The following is a 16,633-nucleotide window of genomic DNA, read 5'->3' on the forward strand; positions in this document are numbered from 1 at the left end:
GGTATGGCTTCTAGTATCACCATGGAGCATGTTGAGTCTCAAAGGGGAAGGAATGCTATTCCTTCTCAATGGGGAGGCAAGAAGGTCCGTTCTTCAAGTGAGCCTAGAGGTAAGGACTCTAACTTCTTAGAAGAGAGAGTTTCTGTGTTGGAGAAGGTTCTATCCTCTATGGATGAGCGGTTCCAAAGGATAGAACATGATAAGGAGACCCTCGAGGCTCACGTGTTAGGAGAACTAGATGCTTTCAAAGAAAGCATGCTCCAAATCGAAGAGAAGCTTGAGAATTCCTTGAAGCTATTTGAGGAAGTTCGAGTTTGGTTCGAGGAGGCAAAATCTCGACCAACCATTATAAGGGAGACGACAAGGATTGATCTCCCCAAGCCAAAGGAGTTCAAGGGCGTAAGGGACGCTCGCGAGGTGGAGAACTTCCTATGGCAAATGGAGAGGTACTTCGAAGGCCAAGGGGTGGTCGAAGAAGCAATAAAGGTACGCACTGCAGCTCTCTACCTTTCTGATAATGCTACTTTGTGGTGGAGGAGAAAGTGCGTAGATATGGAAAAGGACACTTGCAACATAGCCACATGGGAAGAATTCAAAAGGGAATTGAAAAGACAATTCTTCCCTGAGAATGTGGTTTATGAAGCAAGGAAGAAGTTGAGGGAGTTGAAGCACAAGAGTACGATTAGCGACTACGTAAAGGAGTTCACTACTCTCACGCTTCAAATCCCCAACTTAGCATCAGATGATGCATTGTTCTTCTTCATTGATGGACTCCAACCTTGGGCAAAGCAAGAACTACAAAGAAGGAATGTTAAGGATGTCGATGAGGCCATCGTGGTGGCCGAATCACTCATTGAGTATCATAGGGGAGACTCTAAACCCAAGTCATCCTCCAAGCCTAGTTCTACTAAAGGTGGGGGAGACAAGGGAAAGAGTTTCTCAACCAAGAAGGAAGGAAAATACTCTTCAAAAAAAGAGTATGAAGAAAAGAAAAAGGCTTTCATGCCCAAAGGAGGATGCTTCGTGTGTAAGGGACCACACCAAATGAAGGATTGTCCCAAGCTAGGGACTTTGGCATCTATCGCCGAGGAACGAGAAGCTCAAACTCAAGTAACTGAGTGTGTTGGATCTATCCAACACATAAATGCTGTGAAGAGCAAAGAGGCAAGCACTATAGAAAAGAAAGGCTTGATGTATGTCAAAACCTTTATCAATGAAAAACCTGTCATGGCTATGATCGACACTGGTGCTACACACAACTTCATCACGCCTGATGAAGCAAGGAGGCTTGGGTTGAAGATCACCGAAAAAAATGGTTGGTTCAAACCCGTGAATACCAAGGGTGAACCCCTTAAGGGAGTAGCAAAAGGGGTTGAGATGACTCTTGGTTCTTGGAAGGGCCTTGTGGATTTCTCAGTAGCACCCATGGACGATTTTAAAATAGTCATCGGGCTCGATTTGCAAAGGAAGGCAAATATAATACCTATGTCATACTACGACGTAGTATGCGTCATGGAGAAAGGGTCTCCATGCATGGTCCCTATAGTCTCTAAAGTTGGAGGACCACCGATACTCTCCGCTATGCAACTCAAGAAAGGGTTCAAGAAGGGAGAGATTACATATTTGGCTCTACTACAAGAGGAGTCAACACTTGAAAGAGAAGACGCTCCTCCCAAAATCAAGGAAGTCCTTGAAGAAAATAAGGATGTGATGCCTCCCGAGTTGCCAAAACAACTACCACCTAGGAGGAAGGTGGACCACAAGATTGAATTGGAGTTAGGAGCAAAGCTGCCCGCCTCAACACCGTATAGAATGGCACCGCCAGAACTCGAGGAGTTGAAGAAGCAACTCAAGGATTTGCTAGATGCTGGGTTCATCCGTCCATCGAAGGCACCTTATGGCGCACCAGTCTTATTCCAAAAGAAGCATGATGGTTCATTGAGGCTATGCATCGACTATCGAGCACTTAACAAGGTAACCATCAAGAACAAATACCCTATTCCTTTGATAGCCGATTTGTTTGATCAACTTGGTAGAGCCAAGTGGTTCTCAAAGCTAGATTTGAGGTCAGGATATCACCAAGTGAGAATTGCCGATGGTGATGAGCCTAAGACCACGTGTGTCACGAGGTATGGATCGTATGAGTGGTTGGTGATGCCTTTTGGCTTGACCAACGCTCCTGCGACCTTCTGTACCTTGATGAATGAGATCTTTCGACCTTACCTTGATCGGTTTGTAGTGGTCTACTTGGATGACATTGTTGTCTATAGCAATACTTTGGAGGAACATGTAGAACACTTACGAACCGTGTTCAAGATCTTGCGAGAGAATAACCTATATGTGAAGAAGGAAAAGTGTTCCTTTGCAAGGGACGAAGTCCACTTCTTGGGACACATCATTAAGGGTGGAACTCTCTGCATGGATCAAGGAAAGGTGAAGGCTATCAAAGAATGGGAGCCGCCAAACAAGGTATCTGAATTGAGGTCATTCCTTGGGTTGGCTAATTACTATCGGAGGTTTATCAAGGGATACTCCGCTAAGGCTGCACCATTAACTGATCTTCTCAAGAAGAATCACTCTTGGGAATGGTCAAAGGAGTGTCAAAAGGCCTTTGATGAGTTGAAGGCTGCTATCACAGAAGGACCAGTACTAGCACTACCCGACTACTCAAAGGTATTTGAAGTCCACACTGATGCTTCTGACTACGCTATTGGAGGAGTTCTGATGCAAGAAGGACATCCTATTGCCTTTGAGAGTCGCAAGTTGAATGATACAGAGAGGCGATACACTGTCCAAGAGAAGGAGATGACCGCGGTGGTGCATTGTCTGAGAACTTGGCGTCACTACTTGCTTGGTTCACACTTCATCGTCAAGACAGACAATGTGGCTACAAGCTACTTCCAAACTCAAAAGAAGTTAAGCCCCAAACAAGCTAGGTGGCAAGACTTCTTGGCTGAGTTTGATTTCGAATTCGAATACAAGTCAGGCAAGACTAATGTCGTAGCAGATGCGCTGAGTCGCAAGGCTGAGTTAGCGGCCATTTCTATGGTGGAAGGAGATATTATGCATATCATCAAGGAAGGGTTGCATCACGATCCATTAGCCAAGAAGTTGGTGGAGTTGGCTAGAGAAGGTAAGACCAAAAGATTTTGGTTAGAAAACGACCTTCTCTACACAAAAGGGAGAAGACTATACGTTCCTAAATGGGACAATCTGAGAAGGAAGTTGGTAAGAGAATGCCACGACACCAAGTGGGCTGGTCACCAAGGTCAGCGAAGGACCTTAGCACTCATTGAATCTTCTTATTATTGGCCTCAAATGAGAGCTGAAGTGGAGAGCTATGTGAAGACTTGTCTTGTGTGCCAACAAGATAAGATTGAAAACAAGACACCAAGTGGGTTGTTGGAACCTCTGCCTCCATCAGAGCGACCGTGGGAAAGTGTCTCTCTAGATTTCATCTCTGCCTTACCGAAGTCCGAGGGGTTTGGATCTATTCTCGTAGTAGTGGATCGATTTTCGAAGTATGCTACCTTTATACCTGCCCCTACTGACTGCACTGCAGAGGAAGCAGCACGACTATTCTTCAAGAATGTGGTGAAGTACTGGGGATTGCCTAAGAGCATCATTAGTGATCGAGATCCACGCTTCACAGGACGACTATGGACAGAGCTGTTCAAACTCCTTGGGTCGGAGCTTCATTTCTCAACAAGCTTCCATCCTCAAACCGATGGGCAGACTGAGAGAGTGAATGCCTTACTTGAGTGTTACTTAAGGCATTTTGTAAGCGCTAATCAGAAGGATTGGACAAAACTCCTAGACATTGCTCAATTCTCATACAATCTGCAAAGGAGCGAGTCTACAGGGAAGAGCCCATTTGAGATTGTGACTGGACAACAGCCGCTTACACCTCACTCTCTTTCTTCCTCTTACTCAGGAAAGAGCCCTGGAGCTTATCATATGATTAAGTCATGGGAAGAACAAGCAGATGTCACTCGTTCTTACCTCGACAAAGCTGCAAAGAGGATGAAGAAATGGGCAGATAAGAAGAGGAGGCATGCAAGCTATCAAGTGGGAGATAAGGTAATGATTAAACTTCTGCCACAACAATTCAAAGCCTTTCGCAAGGTTCATAAGGGTTTAATCCGCAAATACGAAGGACCATTTGAGATCATTGGACGTGTTGGGGAGGTTGCTTACAAAGTACAACTCCCTCCCTCTATGAAGATCCACCCGGTCTTCCATGTGAGTATGCTTAAACCATATCATGAGGACCAAGACGAACCGAGTAGAGGTAACTCGAGTCGTGCTCCGCCTGTGGTGATTAGATCCTTTGACAAAGAAATTGAAGAGATCCTAGCTAATCGCGTCGTGCGACGAAGAGGAGTACCACCAAGTATCCAATACTTGATCAAGTGGAAAGGGCTCCCGATAACTGAAGCTAGCTGGGAAACTCGCGAAGATCTGTGGCAATTCCAAGAACACCTAGAGCGCTATCATGAACAGAACGCGACGAGGACGTCTGCGCATTAGGTGGGGGAGAATGTCACAGAAAATTTTAGAAGGTTAGATTTAACAGTGTTTGAATAGTTTTCTGGAGTGTTTGAGAATACTCTAGATGGTTCCGGAACGTTCTAGAATATCCTAGAAGGTCCCGGAATACCCTAGAAGGTTCTAGAAGACTCTGGAAGGTCATAGAGTATTCTAGAAGAGTGTAGATGTATATAGAAGTATAAAGAGTGATATGGAATAATCTAGAAACATTTAGAGAGTTGTGGTAGGATAGATATTTGTAAAGAAGGTTCTGGATGATTAATCTGGACCGTTGATTAGATTTAATCCTAACCATCCATTGAGGAGGTGGATGGCTATAAATAGGGATGAGAGTTAGAGTTTGGGTGTGTGTGAATCATTTGTAACCACACTTGAGCAATAAAGTGTTCTTTCACCAAAGCTTCCTTTCTCTTGTGTTCTCTTATATTCTTAGCTTTCTTGCTAAGTATTGAGGGTTAGGCTGACTTGGTCTTAGCTCAAGAGGTTGAGTAAGTCCGAGTGCCGGCACGGTAGCGTTGGAGTGTGTCCAAGGCCGTGACATGAGTGTGCCTTTCAAAAAAAGAGTTGAATAAAATAAAATTCAAAATTCAACAATTTAACAATTAATCTCACTATTTTTTTTTTTGGAAACACATAGTGAATTAATGTCTGTATTTAAAAGAAACAAAACTCTATCTATTTAAGAAATGAGAATTAGGTTTTGAAATCGGTAGTGTGTTTCCCTATTGGAATTTTGAGCTCCAAATTATCCACCCACTTTTTTTTATAAGAAAACTATAAAATTTATACAAGGAATTTAACTTATATTAGAAAAATTAACTATTATCCGGATAATTAAGGCATATAAGAATTTTGTTATTTGAGTCTTAATCTACACAGTGACTTATTTTTAATAATCTTGTTTAAACTCTTACCTTTTTCTTTCTTTTAAGCTCTTCAGTTATGAGGACACCAAAAAAAAAAAAAAAAAACTTTTAGTTATGTGATATGCCTATGAAAAATTGTTGTTTTAATCTTCATGAATAACGAATAATATTTAATAAATGTATATATTCTCCAAGTATTTATATGGTTATGTGGCATTGCTTAATGTTGAATATCTTTTGTCAACATGACCACTGGTACCTCAGTAAGAAACTAAGAATAAACAAAAAAGAAGAACAAACAATATTTTCTCTTGAACATAAACTCCAATCTCACCTACTATTGATCAATCTAAACTTAAGGGTAAATGTGTACCTTTCAATAATTATAGAAATTGCTCTCATTTAACTTTTCCATATCCAGCCCCACAATAGAGAGGCAACTTAGGATAAAAGTTTTAGACTCTTCTGTTTCAATAGCTAGCTTTTGAATTCTGGTTCTTTTGAGGTTTTATACGTGTAACAAATGGTGCTTTTATTGATAGTTGGTAGATGGTTACGTATGAAAAATGTTGATCAATAGAAGGTTTTGATAGACAAAAGAGTTGACTGTGATCAAGTAAAATGTCAAAGTGCAGAATGACTAGTGAAGAGACGGGAATGGATCCTCTCAATTTTTTTTTAATTTGTTGAGAGGGTAAAGTATAATCTCTCACCATTAATTTTATAAGTAGGACTAAGAGAAGGCATCGGAGAGAAAGCGTTGAAGGATTAGAGATCACACTTTACTTCCTCAATTGAAAAAAAAAATTGAAAAGATCCATCCCTGTGGAGGGACTAACCGTGATCGAGTTAAACACCACCAAATATAGTGTATCAGTATACATTTTCCTTTCTCCTAATTAATACGTATTTTACTATTTTCTCTACATTAATCTGTTTTGCCATTGCCACAACATTAGCTTTTTAGTAATTAGATGTAATGACTATTGTGTTAAGCTCAATTGCTTATCTATGATGTATCTTTTATGTGGTTAAGTTGTTTAACATTGTTCATAATGTGAATGTTTGTTCATGGTAATTTCATATCATGTAAGTTCTTCTATAATGGGGAAAACTAAATGTTCAAGAGAATTTTGGCGAAGTACAAAACAACTAAAAACATTAAGATTCCGATTCCAAACCTATCCATTGAACTTTCAAGTTCATTAGCAATATATCATTTTCTTCTACTAGCTAAGTATGTTGATTCTACGAAGGATTCTAGTTAATTATTCATCATAACAAATCAATAAAGAGGAAAAAGAATATAACTGCATTAATGGGTTTGCTTCGGTTTTCCCAATATAAGATTGATTGTTGATGATTTTGTGTCCAAAATTCAAATATCTTAATACTATAGATCATACATGTATTGTTTATTTCTTATCCAATGGACAAAACCAGTTCTAGGTATCAATCCAAAAACCAAAATGTTGAAAACCAACATGGAAGAACATAATATGAAACTGTAGTCATTAAATTATGGGATATTACAGTTTTTCTTTCTTCCCTTAATTTAACCCTAAAAATGATAACTTGTCATATAAAAATAGAACTTGATACTAGAAAAAATTAACTCTAATTGTAAATGAACACCAGGAAATGATAGTCATTCCTTAATATCCTAAATAAAGCAGAAAATTGCTGTGACATTGTGATTTAGCAATGGGAACAATCATGTCAACAGAAAGTATAGTTTTGCCGCCCTACACCAAGTTGGAAAAAACTATATAAATAAATCATTCAACTAGAATAGCTAGAAACTAAATAGCGGGGGAAAGCCTTTACCAATAGAGGAATTCACTTGGAAGAAATTGTAGACATGGGTTTTTGATGACTTTGATCCAACGCATTTCAGATGTGCTACTTAGAAGACCACAGTGTGATGGAGAAACCAAGCTTTCATGATAAACATGGAATCGCTTCGCCGCCAGAGTGCTTAGACAAAGGAGCAACTTTCATCATGCCATCCCTGTGGCCATCAATGACAGGGAACTTAAAGTTGCCATGGTTTAAGTTATACCTAATTATTCTTGAATAAGGAGCAGCAGTCCCCAGAAGAACATCATTTTCCCAAAGATACAGAGGAATAATGTGTATGCTAAGGTACTGTGGGATCATGGCCAATTTAGTCCAAGATTCAGACACTCCATACTCCTTCATCAACCACACAGAGCAATGAGTTCTATGTTCACTGCAAATTGCAAGGTATTTCCTCAGCACACACAACTGCAGGATTTTGAAATGACAATACATATCTCTTATGATTAGGCGGGGAAACAAACTATGTGATATATTCATAAAAATATATCACTTTAAGAAATAACTTATGTCATCAGGTTAATTTCTTAGAAGTTCATATTATTCTTTGACAAGACGAGTTGGTTAAGTTTGTTAGCCGATGAAAGTTTGTAAATAATTATTCCCGAGCAGTGTTAGAGGGCTAATATAAAAAAATATGAGAGTTGGCAAAAAAGATGACAAATGCGACTGTTGGTCATAAAATAGGGTCTAGAACTACAAGGAATATCTAGATAATTAAGAATATAAAGGCTCTTTGTCTTTATGACATGGCTTATCGTTTGTTTGTTAAAATCTCGTAACAACTCTTCCATTTGTTTTAAGCTCCAATTCTTTAATACTCATTAATAACGGATAACTTATATCACCAGAGGTTGGTACCTCAGAAGTTCATATTATTTCTTTGACCACCAAGAGTGAAAACAAATGTATCAATATATCATTTTTCCCACTGCCTATATGTTGATCACTGAAAGCTGGTAATCATTTATTTATCACAAGAAATAAAAGAGAAAAATGTATTAATTTTGATTTTGTTTAGTCATAAAAGAATCATTTATGACCATGAATCCATAATTTGAAGATGCCATACGGATCATTCATGCAACAATTATCAACATATTTCATCTGGTTCAACGGGTAAAGCATCCAGTTTTGGATCCAAAGACAACAAAATTAAAAGGAAATGGTACGCATTAAATTACATATTATATTCTCTCCCTTTAATTTTACCCTAAAATAATAGGTTTAAATCTAAGGTCAGATCTTCATCGCAAGCATAAATTTACTATAAATGCAAAGGAACACTAGTAAATGATGGTTAATCCTACAAATCCAGCCTGGGCATGTGAATATGAAATTGGCAATAATCATAACAGGTAGTATAATTTTGTAAAAAACTAGATAAATAATCACTAAATTAGAAAAGCAATAAGAACAGATAAATTCTCAAAAGTCAAAACTCATAAAGAAGGCATAGGAGTTGACTAGAATCAAACTATTATTCAGAAGACAGCTTGTCGGTTAGCGTTGATTAACTGAATTTGGGATGAGCTACTTGGAAGGTCAGGTGAAACTAAGCTTTCGTGATAAATAAAGACGGACAATCCTATTGAAGGAGTAGGTTCAGGAAATTCAAAGCTACCATTATCCAAATTATACAGAACTATATTTGAAGTTGATGCAACCGCCACAAGAATATTGTTTCCCCAGATATACAATGGACGTAAATGATAATCATCTAGAAGCGCAAGTAAAGGATAATCGGGTAGACACGGAAGGCAGGGGATGATGGCCAATTTAGGCACTCCATACTCCTTCATGACCCACACGAACCAATGAGTTTTCGCATGATTAAAACAATATGCAAGGCAGTTCCTCAGCACACATAACTGTGGGAAGATGAAGGTTTTATCATCCGGATCAGTGAGAGGCAGGGAAAACTCACTAAAAGTCTCCTTCACCAAGTCAAGGGAAAGAACCACGTACTCCAGAGTGTCATGCTGACAAACCCAATTAAGAGTAGCGGTGCCAGGCACAAATACCCCTTGACGATCACCCTTTATGCTGCTATATGGGATCCCTTGAATGGCTCTATTGGAAGGGTTGCGGCAAAATGTACAAATTCTGGTTGTATGATCCCCCATGTGATTTACAATCACAACAACCTTGTACTTGTCATTCACATGATCATAGCCGAAGCCGCCAACTGAAAAGAATTCTCCACGTCCCACTGATGGGGTTGTCAATAATCCAGTACAGGGATTCCACAACCTGACACAGGTGTTGATGCCAACAACATCATACAGCAAGCACAGCAATCCATTGCAAGAGCCAATAACCGTGTAGTAACGGCTCTCCACGAAGAGAACGACTTCCGTAGGTGTGGAAGGGTTCTCGACCAAGGAGCGTAAGGAGCAATCTCCGAATCCGTTGTGGAAATAATGATGATAAGCAACTCGTGGCCCACTCAAACTTGGATCCGCGGCGGTTGAATGTTGAAGATGGTCTTTGGCGAATTGAGAGCTGGAAATTAGGGTTTTCCATGAACTGCACACTCTCCGTAAGCGAAGCAGTGATCTTGGCGGAAGCCTCAGCAAGATTTCTCTGATAAGTTCATCTGGAAGGAACGGCAGCGGCTCCGATTGCGTTACCCTCGAAGACAGCGGCCGTTTAGGGGCGTTTATGGTGACTCTTAAAGGCTTCCTCTTCCTCTCGTAATAATCATGTGGCTGCTCCATAACAACTTAAAGGGAGGTTAGCGGCGGCCACCACGGCGAAACGGTTTAGCTTCACAAATTTAGAACTTCCCAACTGCACTATAGTATAGTATCTATTTCACTCTAGAAAAGTCTAGGCCATCAGTTTTATTAAAATCTGAGTAGCATTTAGGACTTATTTTGATGAACTTTTAGAAAAAAAAAATTGTTCGAGTTATCTTTTTATTATTTAAAAGATTTTATTAAAATATAAAAGTAATTTTATATTTGAGTATTTTAATGTAAAAATATTTTTTTATTTATTAATTATGTTTGAGTATAACAATATAAAAATATTTTTTATTTATTTATTATATAAAAAATAGGCTTTTTATTTAAATAAATTAAGAGAAGAACTAAATTACTCGATTCCCCTAAATGAATTTTAAAGACGTGATTCCCCTAAATCATATAATATATAAATTGTCCTAAGCTTGTGTGTTTTAAATAATATATGAATCATGACGATTTATGCATGAAATACAATGCTCAAAAACACATAAATCATCCCAGGCCTTTGTGTTTTACAAAATGTATATAAATCGTCCTAGGCCACCATGAGTTACATTTTTTTATCCTAAAACTCATTGTCCTAGCACGATTTATGTGTAACTAGTCACCCCTCAAGACCCTAGCACGATTTATGTATTATTATGGTAAGACACATTAGGCTGGGACGATTTACATTCAAAAACACAAAGCTCATGACTATGGAATAATTTATGTGCTAAAAATTTTATAAAAACTTAAATTTATGTTACTCAAAAACACATAAATTTATATTATGCAAAATTATATATTTTAACACCTTTAGACTTTTTAAAAAAAAATTAAATTTATATATTAAAATTTAGTACTCTTTTCATTATAATTTGTCAGTATTTTTTTTATTTAATTTAGTTTTTAATGAAATTAATAATTAAAATTATAAAATAATAATTAAAATTTGTACAAAGTCAAATAAAAAAACGACAAAAAGAGTTCTATAAAAATTATGCATCAATAAAAATGATTAAAAAAAATCATATGAACAATAAATACTAAAAATTTTATAAAAACTTAAATTTATGTTACTCAAAACAACATGAATTTATATTATTCCAAATTATATTTTTTAACACCTTTTGATATTTTTTTTAAAACAAATTAAATTTATATATTAAAATTTAGTACTTTTTTTATTATAATTTGTTAGTATTTTTTTTAATTTAATTTAATCTTATTAATAAAATTAATAATTGAAATTATAAAAAAGTATATTTTTTTTTTAAAGTTAAAATTTAAATAGATATAATTTAAATTAAAATATTATAAATAAAAATACCCTGTTATATATAAATCGTGACAGGCTTGAGAGGATTTGCTTTAACACGTTCATAGTGCCAAGCCTTTGTCTTTTAGCTCAAAATCACGTAAATCTATAACCCTGTAACGATTTACTCCTTATTCTCCTAGGTCATTCATGCATAAATCGTTTCTGGGTAGCATGGTTAACATATTATATAATCCTCATGCTCTTGGAACGATTTATATAATAGTAGAAAGAGGATATTTACGTTTCAAAATTTGATTTAGGGGAATCCAGTAATTTTGGTATTGGTTTATTTTATTTAAGTAAAAAACCCTGATGATTTTGTGTCCAAAACTCAAATATCTTAATACTATAGATCATACATGGTATTGCTTATTTCTTATCCAATAGACAAAACCAGTTCTAAGTAATAATCCAAAAACCAAAATGTTGAAAACCAACATGGAAGAACATAATATGAAACTGTAGTCATTAAATTATGGGATATTACAGTTTCTATTTACTTTCTTCCCTTAATTTAACCGTAAAAATGATAACTTGTCATATAAAAATAGAACTTGATACTAGAAAAAATTAACTCTAATTGTAAATGAACACTATTCATTCTTTAATATCCTAAATAAAGCAGAAAAATTGCTGTGACATTGTGATTTAGCAATGGGGAACAATCATGTCAACAGAAAGTATAGTTTTGCAGCACTACACCAAGTTTGAAAAAACTATATAAACAAATCATTCAACTAGAATAGCTAGAAACTAAATAGAGCGGAAAAGCCTTTACCAATAGAGGATTTCACTTGGAAGAAATTGTAGACATGGGTTTTTTATGACTTTGATCCAACGCATTTCAGATGTGCTACTTAGAAGACCACAGTGTGATGGTGAAACCAAGCTTTCATGATAAATATGGAATCGCTTCGCCGCCATCGAGTGCTTAGACAAAGGAGCAACTTTCATCATGTCATCCCTGTGGCCATCAATGACAGGGAACTTAAAGTTGCCATGGTTTAAGTTATACCTAATTATTCTTGAATAAGGAGCTGCAGTCCCCAGAAGAACATCATTTTCCCAAAGATACAGTGGAATAACGTGTATGCTAAGGTACTGTGGGATAATGGCCAATTTAGTCCAAGATTCAGACACTCCATACTCCTTCATCAACCACACAGAGAAATGAAAGCTCTTTTTCTTTATGACATGGCTTATCGTTGTGTTTGTTAAAATCTCGTATCAACTCTTCCATTGTTAAAATCTCGTATCAACTCTTCCTCAGCACACATAACTGCAGTATTTTGAAATGACAATACATATCTCTATGATTAGGCGGGGAAAACAAACTATGTGATATATTCATAAAAATATATCATTTTAATATTCAAGAATAATAAATAACTTAAGTCATCAGGTTAATTTCTTAGAAGTTCATATTATTCTTTGACAAGACGAGTTGGTTAAGTTTGTTAGTCGATGAAAGTTTCTAAATAGTTATTCCCGAGCAGTGTTTGAGGGCTAATATAAAAAAATGAGTGTTGGCCAAAAACATGACAAATGTGACTGTTGGTCATAAGATAGGGTCTAGAACTAAAAGGGATATCTACATAATTAAGAACAGAAAAGCTCTTTTTCCTTGTGACATGGCTTTTCGACTTGTTTGTTAAAATCATCTTTTCAACTCTTCCATTTGTTTTAAGCTCCAGTTCTTCAATACTCAGCAAGAACAGATAACTTATATCACCAGGTTGGTACCTCAGAAGTTCATATTATTTCTTAGCCCACCCAGAGAGAAAACAAATGTATCAATACATCATTTTCCCACTTCCTAGTATGTTGATCATTGAAAGCTCGTAATCATTTATTTATCACAAGAAATAAAAAATAAAAAAGTATTAATTTTGATTTTGTTTAGTCATAAAAGAATCATTTATGACCATGAATCCATAATTTGAAGATGCCCATACTATGGTATGGATCATTCATGCACCAATTATCAGCATATTTCATCTGGTTCAATGGGTAAAGCATCCAGTTTTGGATCCAAAAACAACAAAATTAAAAGGAAATGGTACGCATTAAATTACATATTACATTCTCTGCCCTTAATTTTACCCTAAAATAATAGGTTTGAATCTAAGGTCAGATCTTCATAGCAAGCATAAATTTACTGTAAGCGCAAAGGAACACTAGTAAATGATGGTTAATCATACAAATCCAGCCTGACCATGTGAATATGAAATTGGCAATAATCATAACAGGTAGTATAATTTTGTAAAAAACTAGATAAATAATCACTAAATTAGAAAAGCAATAAGAACAGATAAATTCTCAAAAGTCAAAACTCATAAAGAAGGCTTAGGAGTTGACTAGAATCAAACCATTATTCAGAAGACGGCTTGTCCGTTAGGGTTTGATTAACTGAATTCGGGATGAGCTACTTGGAAGGTCAGGATCTGGTGGTGAAACTAAGCTTTCGTGATAAATAAAGACGTACAATCCTATTGAAGGAGTAGGTTTCAATACAGGAAATTCAAAGCTACCATTATCCAAATTAAACAGAACTATCTTTGAAGTTAATGCAACCGCCACAAGAATATTGTTTCCCCAGATATACAATGGACGAAAATGATAATTGGATAGACACGGATGGCAGGGGATGACGGCCAATTTAGTCCAAGATTTAGGCACTCCATACTCCTTCATAACCCACACGAACCAATGAGTTTTCTCATGATTAAAACAATATGCAAGGCAGTTCCACAGCACACATAACTGTGGGAAGATGAAGGTTTTATCATTCGGATCATTGAGGGGCAGAGAAAACTCACTAAAAGTTTCCTTCACCAAGTCAAGGGAAAAAACCAAGCAACCCAGGATGGCATGGCTACGAATCCAATTAAGAGTGGCGGTGCCAGGAACAAATACCCCTTTACCATCACCCTTTATGCTGCCAAATGGGATACCTTGAATGGCTCTCTTGGAAGGGTTGCGGCAAAATGTATAAATTCTAGTTGTATATTTCCCCGTGTGCTTTACAATCACAACAAGCTTGTACTTGTCATTCACATGATCATAGCCGAAGCCGCGAACCGATAAGAAATTCCCACATTCCACCGATGGGGCTGTCAATAATCCAGTACAGGGATTCCACAACCTGACACAGGTGTTGATGCCAACATCATTAAACAGCAAGCACAGCAATCCATTGCAAGAGCCAATAACCTTGTAGTTACGTCTCTCCTTGAAGAGAACGACTTCCGTAGGTTTGGAAGAGTTCTCGATCAAGGAGCGTAAGGAGAAATCTCCAAATCCGTAGTGGCAACTATGATGATAAGCAACTCGTGTCCCACTCAAACCTGGATCCGCGGCGGTGGAATGTTGAAGATGGTCTTTGGCGAATTGGGAGCTGGAAATTAGGGATTTCCATGAACTGCACACTCTTCGTAACCGAACCAGTGACCTTGCTGGAAGCCTCAGCAAAATTTCTCTGATGAGTTCATCCGGAAGAAACGGCAGCGGCTGCGATTGCGTTACCGTCGAAGACAGCAGCCGTTTCGGGGTGTTTATGGTGACTCTTAAAGGCTTCCTCTTCCTCTCCCTCTCATAATAATCATGTGGCTGCTCCATAACAACTTAAAGAGAGGTTAGCGGCGGCCACCACGGCGAAAAGGTTTAGCTTCACAAACTTGGAACTTCCCGATTGCACTATAGTAGAGTATCTACTTGACTATTTCCATTTCCTATTTTTTTTTTTTTCCCGTGGGCCACGTGACTAAGTGTGCCTTTCTAAAAGAGTTAAATAACCAAACAAAATTTAAAAATTAATCCCGCTATTTTTTTTTAACATAAAAGAGTTGATTACTTGAGCGAGTTTTTATGAATTTTTTTTATAAAATAGAGGAATTTTATGTTTGAATAATTTATATAAAAAATTTTTATTTAATAATTATATTTAGATTAGATAATATAAATTTTATTTTATTTATTTATAATATTAAAATATTTTTTTAAAGTAAAAAATATTTTAAGAAAAGATGTAAATTTTAGTTTTTTTAAAAAATATATTTTTTAATTCATCTACTGTTTTATGTTTTATTACTAAAATTTTGTCAAATATATTAAAATAATAAAAATATTTTTTTGGTAAAAAATATCTTTTTGATAAACTTAATTTCAACCAAATAAACTCAAAATGAATTATCCATCTCGAGTAAGTAAGGGCTGGGTGGATCATTCTTACTCAAAATTATTCATTATAACTCTCACGATGATCAAAACTCTATCACTTTCATATAATTCATTTGATTATGTCTCTCTTGATTTCAGTATATCGTATTATTCAACAGCAAAGTTTTAAATAAGTTTTTTCTCTACATTTTACATGTTTAAATATCTTTGATTTTTTTATTAATGGATTTGAGTCAAATTGATTCATGCACTCTACATAAATCTAGTTTCGTTTTTCTTTGAAATTTCTAATATAAAATTTGATGACAGAAAGAATTTGAATTGGATACAAAAGTTACAAGAAGAAATGATGGGTTAATTTGTGATTGTGTAGGTAAGAAAAAAGAATAATAACAACAATATTATTAAAGAGTTGATTCATTAGGAGAGCCGTGGATAGCTCCATAAAAGCTAAGGCAGTTCAAAAAACCAAACTAGTAAACTTTGATCTGAGTTTTTAGTTTGATTTTTTGAAAAGAACTCTAATTATGGTAGCAGTTCAGATCATATTTAAAGTGATAGTTCTCATATTTAAATGCATAAAAAAAAATGAAATCTATTAACTTTATTTTATGCTCATATATCATTAGAACTTATAAAATTTTTGAGTGTTTGAAGAATTCACAGCTAACTTAACTTGTTTTCAATTTTGTATATATTCATATATTTGAGACATCAACGAGACTCTCACTTTGTGAATTACTTTTCTTTTTGTTATATTAGTAAAAAAGAAAAAAATATGCAGCCCATGCTTTAGAAAAGCTTTTTTAATAGACAATATTTTGTATGCATCTGCAATATAATATTTTACGTGTAATTAACTGTGCAAATAAAGATGATAATAAATAATTATTTTGGGACTCAAAAAGTACATATTTTGACAAAATAGATCTCCAGTATTCCAGTAACAACAAAATATTCTTGAATAATAGTTTTGTTTGACAAGACAATTTATATATTTGGTCAACTTTTAACTTAATCAACTAGTCACCAAAATAAAAACTTAATCAACTATTTTTTAATGGAATTATTACTTTAATTTTACTACAATTTATATCATCTTCATCTTCAGGGTTAAATTAGAG

At 35.9% G+C, this 16,633-nt stretch overlaps 2 protein-coding genes across 2 annotated transcripts; both read right to left on the reverse strand.

Moving 5' to 3' along the window:
- Positions 1-8,540: 8,540 nt before the first annotated feature.
- Positions 8,541-10,094, reverse strand: LOC110266723 (F-box/kelch-repeat protein At3g23880-like). The gene has a single exon (XM_021111686.2). It carries the CDS (start codon positions 9,995-9,997, stop codon positions 8,762-8,764), a length of 1,236 nt encoding a protein of 411 aa, XP_020967345.1. The 5' UTR covers positions 9,998-10,094; the 3' UTR covers positions 8,541-8,761.
- Positions 10,095-11,933: 1,839 nt separating this feature from the next.
- On the reverse strand, positions 11,934-15,058 carry LOC107616522 (F-box/kelch-repeat protein At3g23880-like). Its single transcript, XM_016318472.3, has 2 exons — positions 13,700-15,058; positions 11,934-12,609 (listed from the first exon to the last, which is right to left on the reverse strand). The coding sequence occupies exon 1, from the start codon at positions 14,946-14,948 to the stop codon at positions 13,725-13,727; it is 1,224 nt and encodes a 407-aa protein (XP_016173958.1). The 5' UTR covers positions 14,949-15,058; the 3' UTR covers positions 11,934-12,609; positions 13,700-13,724.
- Positions 15,059-16,633: the final 1,575 nt, after the last annotated feature.

Source organism: Arachis ipaensis, chromosome B9 (genome assembly GCF_059453495.1).
Source record: "Arachis ipaensis isolate K30076 ecotype BB chromosome B9, ASM5945349v1, whole genome shotgun sequence".
Lineage (NCBI taxonomy): Eukaryota > Viridiplantae > Streptophyta > Magnoliopsida > Fabales > Fabaceae > Arachis > Arachis ipaensis.